The sequence below is a fragment of the Euprymna scolopes genome, chromosome 15, assembly GCF_053919585.1.
Source record: "Euprymna scolopes isolate OS-2025 chromosome 15, ASM5391958v1, whole genome shotgun sequence".
In the NCBI taxonomy this organism is placed as follows: domain Eukaryota; kingdom Metazoa; phylum Mollusca; class Cephalopoda; order Sepiida; family Sepiolidae; genus Euprymna; species Euprymna scolopes.
Window position 1 is genome coordinate 67,710,102 of NC_136496.1, and position 19,122 is coordinate 67,729,223.

The window sequence follows — 19,122 nt, forward strand, 5'->3', positions numbered from 1 at the left end:
AGGTGAGTTCTTTGTCCCACCCGCTTCATATTCATGCCAATAACTACTGAAAATTACTTATAACAAGGAAAAAGAAAACAGAAACAAGTGTATATCTAAATAACTTTATTCTTCTCTTATAGATATATAACAGCTTATGTGGGTGTTACAGAAAATGACACAAACATAGGTAGCTTGGTTTCAAATCCAACATAAAGGGGACAAGTTTCCTACATCCAACGCTCTTTAGCCTCTGTTTACTAATGATTTTCTGATCTGTAACATAAATATTACCCTCTTATATCAATATTTTATTATAATGCAGCACTTTTCTGGGGTTTACTCCCCAAAACCTTACACAGCTATATATATATATATAGTTTAAAATATAATTATCCACTGAAACATGTTTTATTGTCTACAACTCATCAGAGTAGCTTAATCTAGTGAGATTCGAAATCGGGACTCCATGGAAAGAAGCCTAAACCCCTACCATTGGCCTATCTCGCGTGACTTCTGGATATCATGAAGAAGCCTAAATTTCTCCCACTGGCCTATCTTGAGTGACTGCTGGATATGGGAATACCAAATTGGTAAAAGGGAAAATTATTCCCAACTTGCATTTAGGTAAAAATGCACTTACGCATAAATAATTGAATTCGTTCAAAATGTATCGCCAACAAAAATCAATAGCATACATATTGATTTATATAAAGTTAGATATGTGTGTTTATATATTTATATATACATGATCAATTTATTAACTGATCATTATAAATTTAGAAAAAGCTACTTAGCATAAAGGGGTAGTAACGTGGCCTATATTTAGTTTTATGCAAAAAGAGTAAAAGGGAGGTAGCAGGCTTTGGTCTAAATTCAGATAAATCTGATTTTTTATGAAATTTTAACAATAGATATTAGACATTAATAAATAGTCCTTAAATTTATTTTTTTTTTATATCTTTTTTTTTTAAAGAGACTTTAAGGGAGATAATATTTGTATTTCAATTGTAATTGAAATATTTCAGATTTGCATTAGGCATTTTTGCAATATTTTTTAATTTGTATGAATTAACATTTGTTTTGAAGGAATTACTTTAGATATATAAATTGAAGAGCACTGTGCGACATATCTAATCTAAAGTGCCTGCTGTTTGGAAAATGAAAGACATAACTCGATCTCTAAATCTCTTTTAGGTAAGGGAGATAACCAAAGAGCAAAGAGTTATTTACTTTTTCTAGATTAAATCTAATAGTTATGATAAAGTGATTATGAAACGGCTTACTTTGTTTTAAAAACTTCTGATTTTCTTGTTTCATCGCAATCAGTTTTGTAATTTTATCAACTTGTATTCTTGTTTGTGTCTTTCCCCCCCCCCCCCCATAAATTGATATGACCTTTGCTCCTTTTCTTATCCATAATCTTTTTCAGAGATTATTGTATGCCAAGTATTTTTCCTATTTGACATCATCACGGGGAGCACGGAAGTTTGATCTGCCTCACTTCCGGCTGAACAAGGTTCGCAATATAAAAACCTGGCTATCACTGCGATCCTATCTGAAGGTGTGTGTTTTTATTTTAAGATTTCAATTTTTTAAATAATGAATTATTTGATGGGAGGGGAGAGAGTTTTTAAGCAGAAGACTTTATAGATTGGATATTTGTTGTTTGGAATCTCTCTCTCTCTCTCTCTCTCTCTCTCTCTCTCTCTCTCTCTCTCTCTCTCTCTCTCTCTCTCTTTTTCCTTCTCTCTTTTTCCTTCTCTCTTTTTCCTTTCATTCTGTCTCTTCCTTTTCTCTTTCTTTCCCCCTCTCTCCTCTTCCTATTTTCTCCTCTCTCTCACCTTCTCTCGCTCTATCTCTCTTCTCGTTTGCTTCTCTCCCCTTTTTTCCTCTTCATTCCTCCAGTTCTCATTTTGAACAAATTGTTTTCAAATTCAAACAGAAAGCTTCCTCCCTTTTTCTTTAAAAAAAATTATTAATCATTGATGAAATCATTTTCATTCACTTTCATTCTTTCCCTCTTGTTTGATTAACATTTACAATTCTAACAATTATGGAAAACTGCAATCAATCAAAAAAACAGATCCATTTTTATTCAATATCCGCATTTTAGAATGAAAATCCCATTTCTAACTAAAACATAACAGACCAATCAGCCAATCAAGAAAGCTTTTTATGTGAAGACGTATTCAAAAAGAATGAAAATGTTCAAAATGCTTGTCATCGGTTGAAAAGAAATTTTTATTTGCTCAACATTTTGCAATTGGCTAACGAATGACCTTCCAAATCTTGTTGTAAACTGTCATATTTTCCTTTGATGTTTGGACAAGATGAAATTTTTTTTTTTTTTTTTCATTTCCTTCAGAAACGAGGTCCCCAGCGATCAGTTGACGTAATTGTGTCTGCATCTTTTCTTTTAACGATTATTTCTGTGACGTTAATGTGTTTACAGGTTAGTAGACATTTTCCTTTTTTTCATCCTCTCAAGGAAGTTTTCGTTGTTGCCTTTTCTGTTAAGAAAAGTCTCCAAAATTTGATTGCATAAATATATGAAATTTCGGTGCTTCTTTGTTATTAAAGTGGAATTAAAAAATCGAAATATTAAATTTCAAGTAAAACCAATAGTTAATTGTCACGTCACAGTAATGAACATATCTAGAAATTGTGAAAAACGATGAAATAGAAAATTAATTATTAATGAAAACCATCTTCAAAGAAAATTAGCAAAAACTGAGTTTTGCTAAATTGGCCTAAGATTTTCAAAGTTTTCAGAAAATAATCATCTCCCTTGTAACGATTCCAACTTTCCTGTTTGTGTTGTTTTTTTTTTGTTTTTTTTGTTTTTTTGTTTTTTTTTCTAGCAAAACTCAATTTTTGTTATTTTTTTTTGAAAACTGGGTTCATTAATAATTAATTTTCTAACTAATCGTTTTTCAAAATTTTTGGATATGTTCATGATTGTGACATGAATAGATACCATTGGTTTTACTTGAAACTTAATATTTCGTTTTAGAATTTCGCTGTAATAACGAAGAAGCACAGAATTTTCTAATAAAATTTTTTCTAAAAAGACAATGTTTTCTAAAGTCTGCATAAAAATACATACAAAATGTCTACCATCACAAAAATACAAACACTTTGTTGTTTTATATTTAAGATTTGTTTTTTTTTCAGACCTGGATTCCCATTATCTATAATATAAAAAGCAAAAATGTGTGTTAGTGTGTGCACTTTTTGCATGTTTGGCAAAGGCTTTTTTGGAGGTGGGTGTCCGGGGGGGGGGGGGGTACCATTTCTTACAACTTTTTATATACTCCCTAAATTATAATATCTACGATTTGCGAACGGATCTTGTGTTTATCTTTTATTCGAGCAACTTTTATTTTATCAAATTTCCGCTATTCTATCTTATCTTTGTGTTTTTCATATAAATAAAGCGAAAGTATTCGAAGAAATTGTTTCCCTGGCACTCTTCCCAGGGACATCCAGAAAGCAATAAGCTTTGATCAATGTGAGGAAAACCATCATATCAGACAATTGCTATTACTCCCTTTTTTTATAGGGAGCTGGTTTTCCCCAACATCATGGGGAAACAAACAAATACACAGAAACTCCCTTGCAGCCAAAGTTAAATGCGTGGTGTTTGACATTAAATTTATGTGAACTAACTTTTTAATCATTTAATTTGAACGGTTCTCACTTCCTCTACCCTCTTAGCTATCTTTCACTTTCTTTTCCGCCTTCACCTCAAGGCTTCGGGTTCAAGCTTACTTGCCTACCAAAACTTTTTGTTTTCCTCCTTCACTTTTTTTTTTTTCTACATATACACTTTTTTTTTTTTTTCTACATATACACCGGCAACACCGGGCACCCTCACTATTCTAATATATAAATCAAAATAAGTTTTTTTTTCAATTTTGATTATCGATAACTTTCTTCCTATAAAATCAATATTTAATTTTAATCTATCAGTTTTTTTCGTGAACCGTGTCAGCGTGTAAAGAAACAAATGTAATTTGATTTAATTCCATTTAGAATGTACTTTCACTGGGTTTAAATTATTAATAAGGACGACACTTTAAAGATAAGAAAAGGACATAAGTCTGAGTTATTTCCCTTTAGAAAAAATCTACTTCAAAAAAAAAAAAAAGACAGCATAGTTAAAAAAAAAAAATGTTTTTATTTAATGCAAGTAAAAACACTACCAAGCAACGCAGATTAAGTACAGCTAATTTAATATAAAGACTAAAGAATAGATTAACTCTTTTTTTATTTGTTTTGGTTGATGGTGTTAGGGGAACGTCAAGACAAGAAAAGGCTACTTTCAGCAGCTCCCTCTCCACACACACACACACACACGTGGCAACAGTACTCCATCTTAGGATGTATTTGGCTTTTGTATAGGTAGAGATGTTCTTGATTTATTCAAAGGGCCAATTTCAAAACATGATTTTTTATATCTGCTATTTAAAAATGTTTGTGATAAATTTTACAAACTGAACAAAAACAGCGATCCAAAAACCATGGATTATCTATATCTATAAAAGCGAAAATGTATGTATGTGTGTTCACTTTTTGTGTATGCCTGCAAAAGGCTTTTTTTGCCGTGATTTTCGGTTGGCTCGCTCCTTCTTAAAACTTTTTATATGCTGTATAAATAATAATATCTACGACTAAGGAACTCGGGTCGCGGCTATCTTTAATGTACCTGACTTTTACAAACTATCTTCGAGATATTTTTTGATTGCCATGTAGCGGGGAAAACAGAAACTGGCTTCCAGCACAAAACTAGGTCAAACATCACGCAACTTAACGTTCTCGCACCTGTTAATTTCGCTTTATAGACGTCAACTTAACACACTTATCTATTCATCAATTGTTGTGGTCGAGATGGTTAGGTCGCAGGTTTTTTTGTTGTTTTTTTTTTTCATTTCCTTTTCACCTCCGCGTCAAAGGTTCGGAGTTCAAGCCTACCTTTCTACTAAAACTTTTCTTTTTTTTTAAACAGGGTTGTTTTGGTCTATACACACACACCTCCAAACACCCAGGCAACGTCGGGTACCCCTCTCGCTAGTATATATAAAAAAGGCAAAACGTGCACGCGAGTTTTTGTCTCTGTGGGTTTACCATCACTTAGAACTTTGTATATACCATATAGATCATAATATGTATGAATTGCGAATACGTGCCGCGGCTAGATTTATTTACGTTGACTTTTACAAAATTATTGCTATTTCAGCTTCTCACGTGTTGCTTGGGCTTTTTCGTATAAAAGCGAAACTGATGTGAAACTAAGGAACAGTCCTCGGCCTACAGAAAGCAATGGATGTTTGGTCAATGTCGGTGAAAACCATCATATCAGACAATTGCCTTAATTTCGACACTCCCCTAATAAAGGGGAGCTGGTTTTCCCCATCATGTTAGGGAAACAAAACCAGACAAAGTTGGGTAAAAAACAAATCCAAAAGAACTACCCTGCAGTTAAAATTAAGTGCGGAATTTAATTTCTTTTGACCTAATTAAATTTGCCGCGCACCTGCCACTTGTACGTTTATAAACGTTAAAATGAAATTGTTTTTAGTTACTTTCCTTTTGTGGGCGAGTGGTAAGTTATTAAGTTTTTCGCCTCAACGTTCCGAGTTTGATCCTACCTACCTACCAACCAAAACTTATTTTTGTTTTCCGAGTTTTTTAACAAGTTCTTTTTTTTATTTTACTTTTTCTTCTTTTTACATCATGTCCGCTGTCTTTTTTTTCTTTTTTTAAAGAAGTTTAGCATGGGGTGGGGGTAGATCCAACCCCTAACACACACACCTACAAACACCTGGGAAACTCCGGGCACCCATGCTAGTCTATATATATATATATATAAGCGAAAATGTATGTATGTGTGTTCGCTTTTTCTGTATGTCAACAAAGGGCTTTTTTCAGAGAAGCGGTCGCTCGCTTCACGACTTTTTAAAACTTTTTATATCACACATAAATCATAATATCTCACAGTTAACAATGAAGCTCGCCTGTCTATTTAATTTGCTCAATTTCGGGAAGATAAATATTCAATATTTGTCGCTCGCCGCATGTAGGTTAGTCTTTTTCCTATAACATCTTGGGGGGGGGGGGGGCGTTCAGCAGTAAATGAATACTATCCAGCAGTTAAACTTGACCTCATTAAAACGGGCATCTGCTAAATCCAAGTAATTAAATAAATTCAAACATGTTTCCGTTAGCATCTCGCGGTGGGGCAATGGTTAACGTCGCACGATTTTGTTTTTTCACACTTTAATTTACAACTTTGCCTCAACGGTTGGGGTTCGATCCTCATACTTACTTTTTTTTTTTTTTTAACCCCCCCCCCTCCCCCACACACACACACACACCTCCAAACACCCGGGCAAAGCCGGATACCCCTCGTTAGTATATATATACACATATATATATAAGGCAAAATGTGTGTGTGTGTGCATTTTTTCTGTATGTCCGCCAAAGGCTTTTTTCGAGGGACTTCTCCAGGGAGTCTTAGAATTTTTTATATGCTCCTTAGGTTATAATATCTAAGATTTATGAAACGACGTCATAAATGTTTTATTTCAGTGACTTTTATCTTACAAAATTTGTGCTGTAAATTCGTTTTCTCTACTACTACTACGATGGCGTGATATTTGACCTAGAAAACCATACATTGACATTCAACCACCTGCGTTTTTAAACGTTTATTTTCGGCTGTTCTCAAGTCCCTACCTTCGTGGCATCATGCTAAGTCATCAGACTATTAACCTCAAGTCTTCGAGTTCAAGCCTACCTCACACCTAAAAACTACACCCCCCCAACACACACACACACACAACACCAAGCACCCCCACTAGACATAGTATAAAATGGTAATACTATCAATCCTGATTAACTTTTCATTCGAACCTAGGGTTAGTGGTAGAGTAAGTAATTCTAATTATTTTTATATTAACTATTTAGCATTAAAATATTAAAAGAATTCAAAGTGCTAACTGCTCTAAAAGGTAAAGATGGTCCGAAAATAAGGAATCATTTTATGTTAATTTTATATGCAAAATTAATCTCCCCCACTCTAAATTCTAAATTAATTTTGTGCGTGTGTGTTTTTTTTTTTTGGGGGGGGGGGTCAGGATTTTTTTTTTTTTTAGGATGTAATCGCCTAAAAGAAATAGAATCTTTTTTTTTAAATTGACAGCTAAAAAAATCATTTCTGACTATAAAGTCAAATATTTTAATCTTAAACTTAACAAAACAGTATTTCTCAAAGAAGCTTGTACAGTAGAACCCCAGGATAGTTTTTCAGGTTACAATGTGGAATACAATGTTTTTCTCGCCCCTGGTTATGGTATTCCCCCCCCCTTATGATGTTATTTGTAATATTATTTGATTATATACATGTATATTATATACTGTAATGTATTTTTTTTTAACTAATTTTTAATATGCACAGTATAAAATTTTTCTTAGGCCCTGTCATACGGCGATTTCACCAACCCCGGAATGGATTAATGCCATATCCTGGGGTTCTAATGTATTTTTTTAAGAAAAAGAAAAAGGTAAATTACATTTATTTTTTTAGATTCAATTTATTTGAAGAGTATTCTAATAGCAAAAAAAAGTCTTTTTCTTTATTTTTATTTCAAAATAAAATAGCTTGCAAACATAGTTTGTAAAAATTGCTAGTTTTGTAAACAGCTGCTGTTACTATTACAACTACGATTGACTGCACTGCAGAAATAAAACAATATTTTTTCAGATGAGGTAATTAAACATTGTTTTATCTTTTTGTACTAGCATACAATTATAATTTTAATGCATAAAAAAGATAAGAATTTATTTATTTTGTTGAATTCTCGTTGACAAAAAAGAGGAGTGGTTTACATTGCTTTTAAACCCATCAGTTGCAAAAATGGCTTGTTATATTTTGACTTGTAAGGTGTTTTTTTTTTTTTTTTTTTACCCATGGCACAGTTGATTCAGTCGTGAAAGTTACAATTTTCTCCACTCTTTAACTGTGCCAAAACCAAAACGTATATTCCATGAACAAACTCTCTTCCGTCTGCCTGTTTCCCACCTGACTACAACTGTGATGTCTTCAAGTCTAACATAAACAAATTCCTTATAAACCGCCCCCTTAAGTAAGGCACTTTATCAAATCTCCAATACTAACGATTACTATGGTACTATCCCATTGATTACTGTACATGTAATAACCCTTATACCCGAGTGGCTTCCAGGCCTTGATAAGTGGTGACTTCCATGTAAAAAAAAAAAAAAAAAAAAAATTGTTAATTACTTAGAACTTCTACACAGTCATGGTTGATGAAATGAGAGTATGCTACACCTGTGAATTAAGTAAAGTGTCTCATTCAAAATTCTGTGCAGATTCCCAAGTTCGACAAGATAGACCTGAAGAAGGTCAGAGGTTACATCGACTAAAACATTGTGCAAATTGACACTCAAGATGAGAATAGTAGTCCGAAGAATCCAAATAATACGAATAATCAATCCTCTTCTCAAAAAATTAGAACTGTAATGACTATTTTAGTAGAACTCCCTTGAAATCTATTCTGATCCAAAATGATTTTATGGTTGGTGGATATTTCTATTCTCTCTCTCTCTCTCTCTCTCTTCTCTCTTTCTCTTCTCTTTCTGAGACTTTTCTTTTCTCTCTCTTTCTTTTATGATACTATCGTTTCCCGGGGAGAGTTACTTGGTTGATAAACCTCCTGGGAATGCAACTAGCACCCCGGGGGAATAAACAGTATTAATCGATAGGCACATGGAAACAGCAACACAATGGGTCGATATGTTGTCAGCTATAACCGGCTGGCATGGGTCGCTTCTTGAGTCTTCATTGCGTTGTTACAGGCAGCATTTCCCTCGTTGGCATTACTGGCTGGGACCTCATGCTGAAATTCAACACGTGTACAAAAATAGCAAATACATTTTTATAAAAAATATATAATTTATTTTATGTTTAATACTAGTGGAACATAATTTTATAAAGACCAGTTGAAACTAGACGCATGCAGCTAAACTGCTATGTTGCGTCTGCCAACCCCAGAATCCAAGCTTCAACCGTTTTAAAACGATAGAATTATATTTAATTTTCTCTTCTTTGAAAGAGAGAAATTAAGAGAGAGATTCATACATAACGTTAAAATATTGTTTTGTTTTTGTATCCCATCATGAGTTCTTTCGGGTTTGACCTTTCAAATTCTAAGGTTTTATATCGATTTGACTTGGTTCTTTTTATAAGCAAACTGTCATTTTTGGCTCGAGTCATCCCAGATTGATATATCCTAACATTTTAAAAACTACAAAGCACCTGCTTAACACATCTGCACCTCACAAGTACAGATAAGATAAGCACAAGGTTCATTAATGTAGAAGTCCCCAGCTCCCCCAAAAGGGGTAGTCTCCATTGTACCACACTTTTTTTTTTTTTTAGAACAAATTGTAGACCATCTACTAAGGAATACCAATATTGTATTTCCACTTGTATCCCTCCCTTAAAAAAAAATCTAGCTTACCCTTTCTGTATTCCAAAAAGAGTATTGATAATTTCCTAAGCAGAACAGGTGTTATATTTTCACTTCCATCTTTTGAATTAAAAAGATTCTATTTTCTTTTTTGTTTTTTTAGTTGCTGAAAGACACAGACACATTTCTGGACTATCTTTGTAATTGGGAATTACTTGCCTGGTCTCTGGCACTTGGCGTATACATTCTTCGTTTTATGACTCTCGGGTTGAAAATCAACCAAAAATACCGCAACCTGTCAGTGCTTATAACAGAACAGGTAAGAATGTGTTCCTCATTTTCATCTTGAATTTCACTTCAGTTTATATTCTTAAATATGTTTTGTGTGATGACCTTATGTAAATCCTATCATATTTGACTAGTAACTACGCAACCCATTATTTCTAAATTAACAAAATTACTTGATTGAAATCTCTTCTCTTGCTGGTGATCAGTGATAAAATAATGTTGTCACTTTTATTTTAATTTAAAAACTATCAAAGAAATTTGGTTTCTGCAAAAAGTAATACCTTCAAACATAAATAATGTAAAAAAACAGGAAATAAAAATTGACCTAAGATTAATTTTTATTTGCTATTTTTGACATTATTTAATTTTTTTTTTTTGTCCTAGCATATTATTAGGAAGTTATTTTCAAATGTCTAGCTTCAAATATTTGCTTAACCATATTGAATTAACATATATATGTGTGTGTGTGTGTGTGTGTGTGTGTGTGTGTGTGTGTGTGTGTTAATTATAAAGATAGTTTAGAATTTATTGAGATAAAAAAAAGCTCAATATACAAAATGGAGCAATAAAAAAAAACAAGAGAAATCGATAAAAATTAAATAACAATATATTAATCGATCCAAAAAGTTTCTTATATATATATATCTATAAAAGTGAAAGTGTCTGTCTGTGTATCTGTGTGTGTACATTTCCCTACACAATAACTCTGTCAATTTTAAGTTTACAGATTCGAAATTTGATATACAGGGTACTGAGATTTGGGAAAATCGATGTGATCGGTTTTCGGCCAGAAATTTGGCGATTAAGGGGTCAAAATTCAACGATTTGACCTTTGAGAACTCTACCAAACTCCTCTGATAATTTTCTGTCTAAACACTTGAAATTTTAGATATAGGTTCATTTGACATGGATCTAACTTAATAACTTAATTTGAGCCCAAAGCAATAAATTTTAAGGGGGCATAATAGGGTCAAAGTTAAAAAAATTTACCACTTTTTTTGCTCAACATCTCCAAATACCCGGGCAACGACGGGCACCCATGCTAGTATTATATATTTCCAAATTTATGTTTTTAATATTAATACTCTGATGAAAAGAGCTTTTCTTTGAAAATCCATGGGTGAAGTATTTTTCTTTATTTGAATTTTTGATAGGATCTCTTGTTATATATACTAGCAGGGAGGCCTAACATAAACTAGGATTGAATGAGAATCAGTGAATGTTCCACACTTCCAATACTTTTATTGTCATCAAAATCGGTGAAGTTAGCCCATTTTTCAATAAAATTGATTGATTGCCTACTCTTCTCGGGGACCTAACACGATGCACTGGGAGGAAGCGCCACATACTTTCCTGCAGTAACTTAGTCCACAGCACATTACACTGTAGATAACCTACTGTTGATTTTATAAAATTATTTTTATATAATGACTTGAATTAGTTTAAAATGCAAAAGTCAAGCATTATGGTTCAGTTGTGCTTTATACAGAAACTTTTATTTTGAATGCACCCCCCCCCCCGTCTTATCAAAGACTCTACTGTTGATTTTATACACTAGCCCCTTCTGCTTGTGCGATGATAAAACTTCTCAGATGCACTTGTGATTTTAGGCTTTATAAGAGTGTTATCTCTCTGATCCAAAATCGGACTGTTTCTTTTTAATCAGATTTTTTGATTATCAATTTTCAATACTTATCGGAGGCATTCTGATATAAAACTTATCTAAGAACACTCTCAGACACATTTGTGTGAAATTTCCAAAGAATCTGCCCAGCAGTTTTAGAGTTCATAGGGAATGAACTCGCACACATATGGAAACACAGTTTGTCACACACACACACACACACACACACACACACACACACACACACACAAAAGAAGTAGACTCTCCCGTCAATTTCAACGTATGAGGTTCCACCACAACTAAGTTGTTCGGAAATCCACACAATTTGTTTACGGTGGTGAAGGCTTTGTGTACAGGGTGAACAGAAAGTCCTTGAACCAATTCAAAAGTGGTTTATTAATAGAAAATTACAAAAATATAAATTAAACATGAATGAAAATTATAAGTTAGGAAACCAAGAATAAATTCAAATTATTTATTTTCAATGTGATGTCCCTTCCTTTCGATTAGACGTTCAATTCTCTATCTGAAGTTACCAACCAAGGCATGCAGCGTTTCCTGAGGTATTTTAGCCCATTCACTCAGAAGAGATGTCTTCAAAGCATCAACACTTGGATGAACAACAGAACTGACCTTTGCCTCCAACAAAGACCACACCGAAAACTCCATGGGATTCAAATCAGGCGATGCAGGAGGCCACATCTCCTTACTCCAGAATCTTGGAAAATGACGTTGGCACCAGTCCTGAGGTTTTCTGGAGGTGTGGGATGGTGCTCCATCTTGTTGGAAAGTGAAAGGCTGATCTTTGAAGTGTTTCTTCATCTCTTCAAATGCTGGAACCAAAATATCGCTAATGTAGCGATCTCTGTTGATCTTAACCCCCTGCTCCACGAAAATCAGAGGCGACTGCCAAGATTTGGAGACTACATCCCACACCATGAGGGAAGACGGCTTTTGTCGGCGGAAAACTATTCTCACGGAGTCATCAATGTCTGCTGAAGATTTTGCGTAAACTCTGTCGTTCTGATTGTTAACAGTCGCTTCAATTGTGAAGAGTTTTTCATCAAAAAAAACGATCTCTCGCTCTGCCGTGCCAGCCTTCAGTTCTCCAAAAAGAAGCTTTGCTCTTTAAAGTCTCTTGTGCTTTTGGGCAGGTGTGAGGTACTGTCTCTTTCTCATCTTGTAGGGGGACAACTGGAGATCGTTTTTTACGATGGTTTTCATCGAGGTCACGCTCACATTCATGTCTTTAGCCATTTGTCTTGCAGATCTCTTAGGGTTCCTCCTTACCCTCTCTCGGACAGCTTTTATCACCTTCTTTGTTCGAGCAGTGCGAGGTCTTCCACTCCTAGGACGGTCTTCAGATGTACCAAGTTCCTTAAATCTGTTCACAACATGGTACACGGTGGATTTAGCCACTTTCAAGAGCTTAATAATCTCTGAGTTTGTCCTTCCCGCGCAATGAAGCTGAATTATGGCCTCTCGTTTGCTCATTTTTCTGAAAGTTTAAACAAAATTATTTTAATATTTTTGTTGAAAATAATTAGATCAATAGTTAGACTAAATACTTACTTTATTCGAAAAGAGAAAAAGTGATTTTAACAATATTTAATTTTAAAACTAAAAATGGTCCAAGGACTTTCTGTTCACCCTGTAGAACCAACAACACTTACTGGTATTACTGCTAATCTTTGTCAGTCCAAATGATTTTCACAAGACAGAGCATACAGTAAACCATAGGTTTTTATATCAGAGTTTACCTTCTCCTAGATCCATGTCTTAACGAAGACTGGGGGTACATCTCTCCCAGTGAATTAATGCGCCCCCCCCCAGGTACCAACCTGGAAATTTCTATGACTCCACAGATAAAAATATATATATATAATGAATGCTATTAAAATGTACTTAACCTGAAACTGCAGTAAATGTATTACCAATGATCTCCAACTAGTATATCAATCTTGTATACCTTTTAAATGCCTTCATGTATTCAGTGGAAATGTTAACGCATGCATTATGAAACTGAGATAGGTTTTGATTGCATTCTTATTTTTGTGGCTGCTTTATATTTTTTTATTTTATTTTATGAAGTTATTATCTAGAGATCCACTTTTATGAGAAATGGCTTCTATGTACTTATTTTTTACCTTTCATGGTTGACCTAGGTCAACTTTACGTAACCTATTACATTGGGCCATATGTTTGAGATCCTTCTTGCTCGGGATTTTTATCCTGAGTCCCCAAATCAACAGATTAGACTATTCCTGTAATAACTTATTCCCTGTTGATTTTGCAATGAGAATTTAGTTCTGTGCAGTTCTAGGAGGTCCACCCTCAGAGGTTTTGCCACCTTTCTTTGAGAAGGGGTTAGTTTATTGCTAATCGTCTGAGGCGCTCTCACTGGGGAATGCCAACAAGGCTGCCCAGGCACATTTTTGCAGGTCAGAGTGCCCCTCCTTGTGGACGCTGATTTCTCAATTCCACTTTCTGACCTTAGTCTCTAAGTTCTGGGTGTGGGAGAGAACTAAATATCCCCCCCCATTTTCTAGTTTTCTCATTTTCCCAGTTTCTATAGTTTATTTATTTTTTCTTTACAGATTAATCTCTACCTTCAAATGGAGCAAAAACCTCACAAAAAAGAAAAGCTTATGTTAGCTAACAGTGTTTTAAAATTGGCTGAAGACCTCCTCAAGGTGAGCTATGACTGCATTGTCATATGGTATTTTAATTTATGCAGACTTTGTAACAGATTGTTGTACTTGGAAATGTATTATTCATTTTCTCTAACAAATAAACAAAATATTTACGTGTAATTGTTATATATTACAAATAATAATGAAAGAAATTTTTACTACTAAAATGTACCCAGTTTTATGAGCAACTTTATGTATCGTGAAAAAAAGTTAAGAACTTGGGAAAAAAAGTTAAGAACTTAATAAGGCTGTAGGGTATTTAGTCCACATTCACCGATGCCTGGTATCACAGCCATGGCAAGTATAGGTTTTAAAAATTTTTTTTTTTATTACATTTTCACCCCAAACAAGGCACATTGCCACTTTGGTGTAGGGGGCTACTATCAGGAACATAAGCTACTGGAGTACTATGTAGGGAGTTAGGCAGCAAGATGTCGGTTCACGTTACACTTGAACTTCTGCATGTCAGTACAGTTGGGGAAGCATGGACCTGGAATGGAATTCCAAAGTCTAGCGGTTCTGAGGAAGAAACTACTGGAGTAGAAAGCTCTCTTAATGTGTAGGGGTGGGATTTAGCTGCTTGCCGGGTTTGTCAAGGGTGTTTACATCGTGGGGGAACAAGTGCTTGCAATTTGTCAGAGCATTCACCATTAAAATATTTGTAGAACAGGCAGAGGGCTGCAACATTTCGTCAGTGGGACAGAGGTTGAAGCTTAGATGACAGTTCAGGACCTATCCGGTTGGAGACTCTCTTTTGGCCCTGTTCCAGGAGCGAGAGACTAGTAGCAGATGCACCAGACCAAATATGACCACAATACTCCATACCTGGGTGAATAGAGGTACAGGATACTTTCGGGCGTTAGTAGCTTTCCAGCACGATAGAGAGAGCCTACCTTCTTCGCAGCGGTCCTGGCGATGCTGTCAATGTAATTGTTCCAACTCATGTTTCCTGTGAACGTTAGGCCGAAGAGTTTAAAAGAAGTACTTTCAGATAATGAATCTTTGGCCATTGCTATTGGTGGTAGAGAAGGTTTCTTGTAATTATTGAAGGAAACAAGTTTAGTCTTGGCAGCATTGAATGTGGTAAATGTTTCCCAATCCCTAACAAAAAAAAAATATAAAGAAAAGGTGTCAGAAACAGCATTAAGGCGGAGACGAATTTAAACATTCATAATATGATTTTTATTTAACATGTGAAAGATTAAATTGTCCATTGTTTAGCAACACGTGGAAATGTTCTAGTAAAGAGTGTTCTGGAAATAATTGTTAGTATTTTGGAATTCTGTACTGTCATGAGGACTTTATATATTTTTCTCTTAATTAGTCTCATAGAATTTGAATTAAAACATAATGAAAAGCAGAAGAGAAACGAAATGAAGCAACGAGGGAAAATATTAATTCTCGCTGATCTGATACGTGTCACGCACGCAAAGTTATGTTGTTTTACATCGGACCTCAACGGAGTTCATGTTATTGTTTACAGCATGCTGGCTGGCTTCGACTGATTGGGTTTTGTGCACAGTGCCTTTTTTTTTTTTTTTTTTTTTTTTTTATAGGTGACAGACCGACTCCAACAAAAGCTGTCAGAAAAATATTTTTAAAATTCGCTTTCTTTGGATGAAAAGTAGACACCCTGTCACGTAGTACTGCTCTGAAATACGTCCACGACAATTACCAAATTTCAGTTTTTATGCTCGCAGAATTTGTGTGGGTGTAGATAACAGACGTATGTGCAATTGGAACGCTCCTCGTTCAGCCACTTTAATGTCTTTGGCGTGTCTCTACAGGGCCATATATATGAAGAGTTGACAAAAAGAAGAGCATTACCAGATGAATTTAGTTTACTTTTGCATACATTTATCTATAATATAAAAGCGAAAATGTGCGTGTGTTTGCATTTTTTTCGTATATCCGCCAAAGGCTTTGGGGGATGGGGGTCACACAAGGGGGCCACTATGTCTTAGAACTTTTTATATACTGTCTAGATTATAATATGCCTGATTTACGAAACGAGGTCTTCTGTATTTTTTATTATAAAATTTGCACTGTGATTTCATTTTCTCTATTACTACTACTATGACATGATGTTTGACCTAGAAAACCACACGTTAACGTTCAACCACCTGCTTTTTTAAATGTTTAATTTCACCCTTCATCACTTTTCTGCCTGTGTAGCGTTGTGGTAAGTCATCAGGCTATTCGCCTCAAGGCTTCGGGGTCGAGCCTACCTCCCTCCCAAAACTTTTTTTTTTTTTTTCTTTTACAACCAGGCAACACCAGGCACCTCCGCTAGTGTAAAATAAAAGTCATATCAAAGATCGGTCTTTCATAATGATCTGGCCCTGGATATGACCTTAAACTATATCCGATGGTGAGGCCCCAGCTTGCAGGCTTTGGGGAGTGTGGAGCCACCCTTTAATTGCCATTGCTCCCAGGTCCACTCTGATCCAGACTCGTAGTACCTGTTAGGGTCCCAATTAAATAGAAACCAACTTAAAAAAACAAATATACTCTATTAAAAAAAATTTTCTTCAAAATCACTGGATTCAGCATGCATTAACCTAAAAAGGGTTGATATGCCATAAAACAAAAACAACCAACCAATCCATAATGATCGAATGCAACAGCAAGTCTTGAGAACATATACCAGAAAGAACAGTTGGGAATAAGTCATTCACCATCCACTATGACTATGCAATTCTTACAGCTACGTACCTAGAAAACGGCGCTATTAAATCTGGCCTAGTGATATGGGAAAGAAGCAACCTTAGTACAAGTTAGTGTCTCCAATGAAGCTGAGTTGAACAAAGCTGAGAGGCAAAAGATAATGAAATACCAAGGTCTTATGCATGACATGAAAAGAAATTGGAATCTTAGGAAGATCTTCATCATTCCAATAATTATAGGAGAAACCAGACTCATGAAAAAAAATTTCAAAAACTACCTGGCAAATATACCCAGTGAACCAAGTGCAAGACATATTCAAGCAACTGCACTTAAAAGGATTCTTAGAATCTTAAAAAGATCTCTCGGTTGGAATGTGTGAGAGATGAAAAAATGCAGTAATACGTGGTGAATCAAAAAAAAAAAAAAAAAAAAAAAATTATACCTATTAAGGAATTAACCCGGTGATGTGAAACAAGTAGAAGGATTAGACTGAGAGGGAAACTCTTTGCTGCTTTCTTTGTTGGACAACATATTTGAGATGATTAGTTTGTTCTAAATAAATTTAATATATTTAAAATGTTGCTGAAATGCATCCATAGTTTTATAAAACGTGTTATAGGAAGTGCTGATTGTGAAATATTTGTTTAGAAAGTGTTTGGTTATTTTCCTATTGAAACTTTATATCATTTTTTTTTTTTTTTATATACAAAAATAAGTAATCAAAGTTGGATTATTTTTAGTGCTTCTGCAGTTTATCAACCGTGCTAAAATAATAAAGCTATTATTTAGAAAACCATTCGTAACATGAGGAGGAATGCGGCTTTGTTAACTATTCAGTACTTTCATATAACAATTTAATTAATATATTTGGGAAACAAATTCTTTGTCGGAAGTTATATTATTAAGGAAGCTTAATAACGGAGACTACATCTGAGCTACATTTACTGTTGATTTCTAAACTGGCTTAGTTAATATTCCTGTTTGCTTTTTTATTTTTTGTTTCAGTCCTTTCTTTTATCTATTTTTTTATTTACATTCTGTTTTTTTTTTTTTTTGTTTTTTTTACTTTCCAGGAACTAGAAAGTCCATTCAAAATTTCTGGCCTTTCAGCAAATCCATTCTTATATAACCTTACCAAAGTGGTCGTTTTATCTGCTTTCTCCGGAGTGTTATCTGAACTTTTAGGCTTTAAATTGAAACTCTACAAGATCAAATTCAAGACATGATGACCAAAAAGTGGAAGACACATGATCAAGAAAAAAGCAAAAAAGAAACAAACATCAAATGTGCATTGCACAGAATTGGACTAAAAAAAAAAAAGTAGTCCACTTTTCTATTTTGTTTACATATTTTTTTTGTTGTTATGTATGTTGTTTTTATTTGTTTATTTTTCTTTCTTTTCTTTTACTATTTGTATTGAACCAAGGATCTCTTTTTCTTTAAATGGTTCCTTACTTCTATTTGTGAACCAACGTTTGAACGTACTTGTATTCTGCGACGCAGTCCTGTGTAAATCGCGACACTTGTATATAAGAGTTTTGGGGGTATTTATCCGCAGTGTATAATAGTGCGCGTAAACCTGGTACATACATATACGGGTGTATACAACATATCGATTGTGGGCTTATATATTTCTGCCTCATACAATCTTCTCTCTGTCGTTGTACGCGTTTTGTCTTTCGAGATCCGTTCACACGTGCATTGTTTTGCAGTTGTGCAAGTTTACATGTGACATTTTCATTTTCATGATGCACTTGCCAAGTGTGTGCGTGTCTGTATGCAATATGGATAGATGTAAGTGTAATATAAGCATGGCATACTTGTCTTCTGTGCACGTGGTGTACATACATATGCATTTCAAATAGCAGATTGTCGTCGTCTGTTGTACCTATGTACTTTTTATAAAAGTTGATTTTTAATTTATGATTTTTTTTAATGTATGTACATTGTACTGAATGAGGTATATATATATATATATATATACATATATATATATATATATATATATGCGTGTGTGTGTGTGTGTGTGTTAAAAGAAAAACACAATAACAAAGTTAGTCCTAACTAAGTTTGTTGGTTGTGTTTTTCTTTTAATTTTTATTTATGCTCTGCTATGCATTGAGCTCTCCCACTTAAGATTTCCTACAGAAATTGCTCTATCCTTTATAGGTAACAATTATATATATATATATATATATATATATATATATATATATAATCTGGCACATATGGAGTCAGGTCTGGGTTGCTGTCTGAGCTGATATGTGAAACCTGAAATTGGCAATGAGGACAGTGCATCACTGAAGATCTCATTTGAGATATAAGAATGTATTTCACAATTTTATTTGTGTGTGTGTGTGTGTATATACATATG

General features: G+C 34.3%; 1 protein-coding gene across 3 annotated transcripts in view; it reads left to right on the plus strand.

The window, feature by feature from the left end:
• Positions 1-18,123, plus strand: part of LOC145293861 (protein PHTF2-like) — a 154,012-nt gene extending 135,889 nt beyond the window's left edge. For all 3 annotated transcript variants that reach the window (XM_080140597.1, XM_080140599.1, XM_080140598.1), the window contains 5 exons: positions 1,412-1,543; positions 2,348-2,434; positions 9,640-9,795; positions 13,986-14,081; positions 17,822-18,123. In XM_080140597.1, coding sequence (XP_079996723.1) covers positions 1,412-1,543; positions 2,348-2,434; positions 9,640-9,795; positions 13,986-14,081; positions 17,822-17,974 — 624 coding nt within the window. In that variant the 3' untranslated portion in view covers positions 17,975-18,123. The remainder of the gene's footprint in view (positions 1-1,411; positions 1,544-2,347; positions 2,435-9,639; positions 9,796-13,985; positions 14,082-17,821) is intronic.
• Positions 18,124-19,122: the final 999 nt, after the last annotated feature.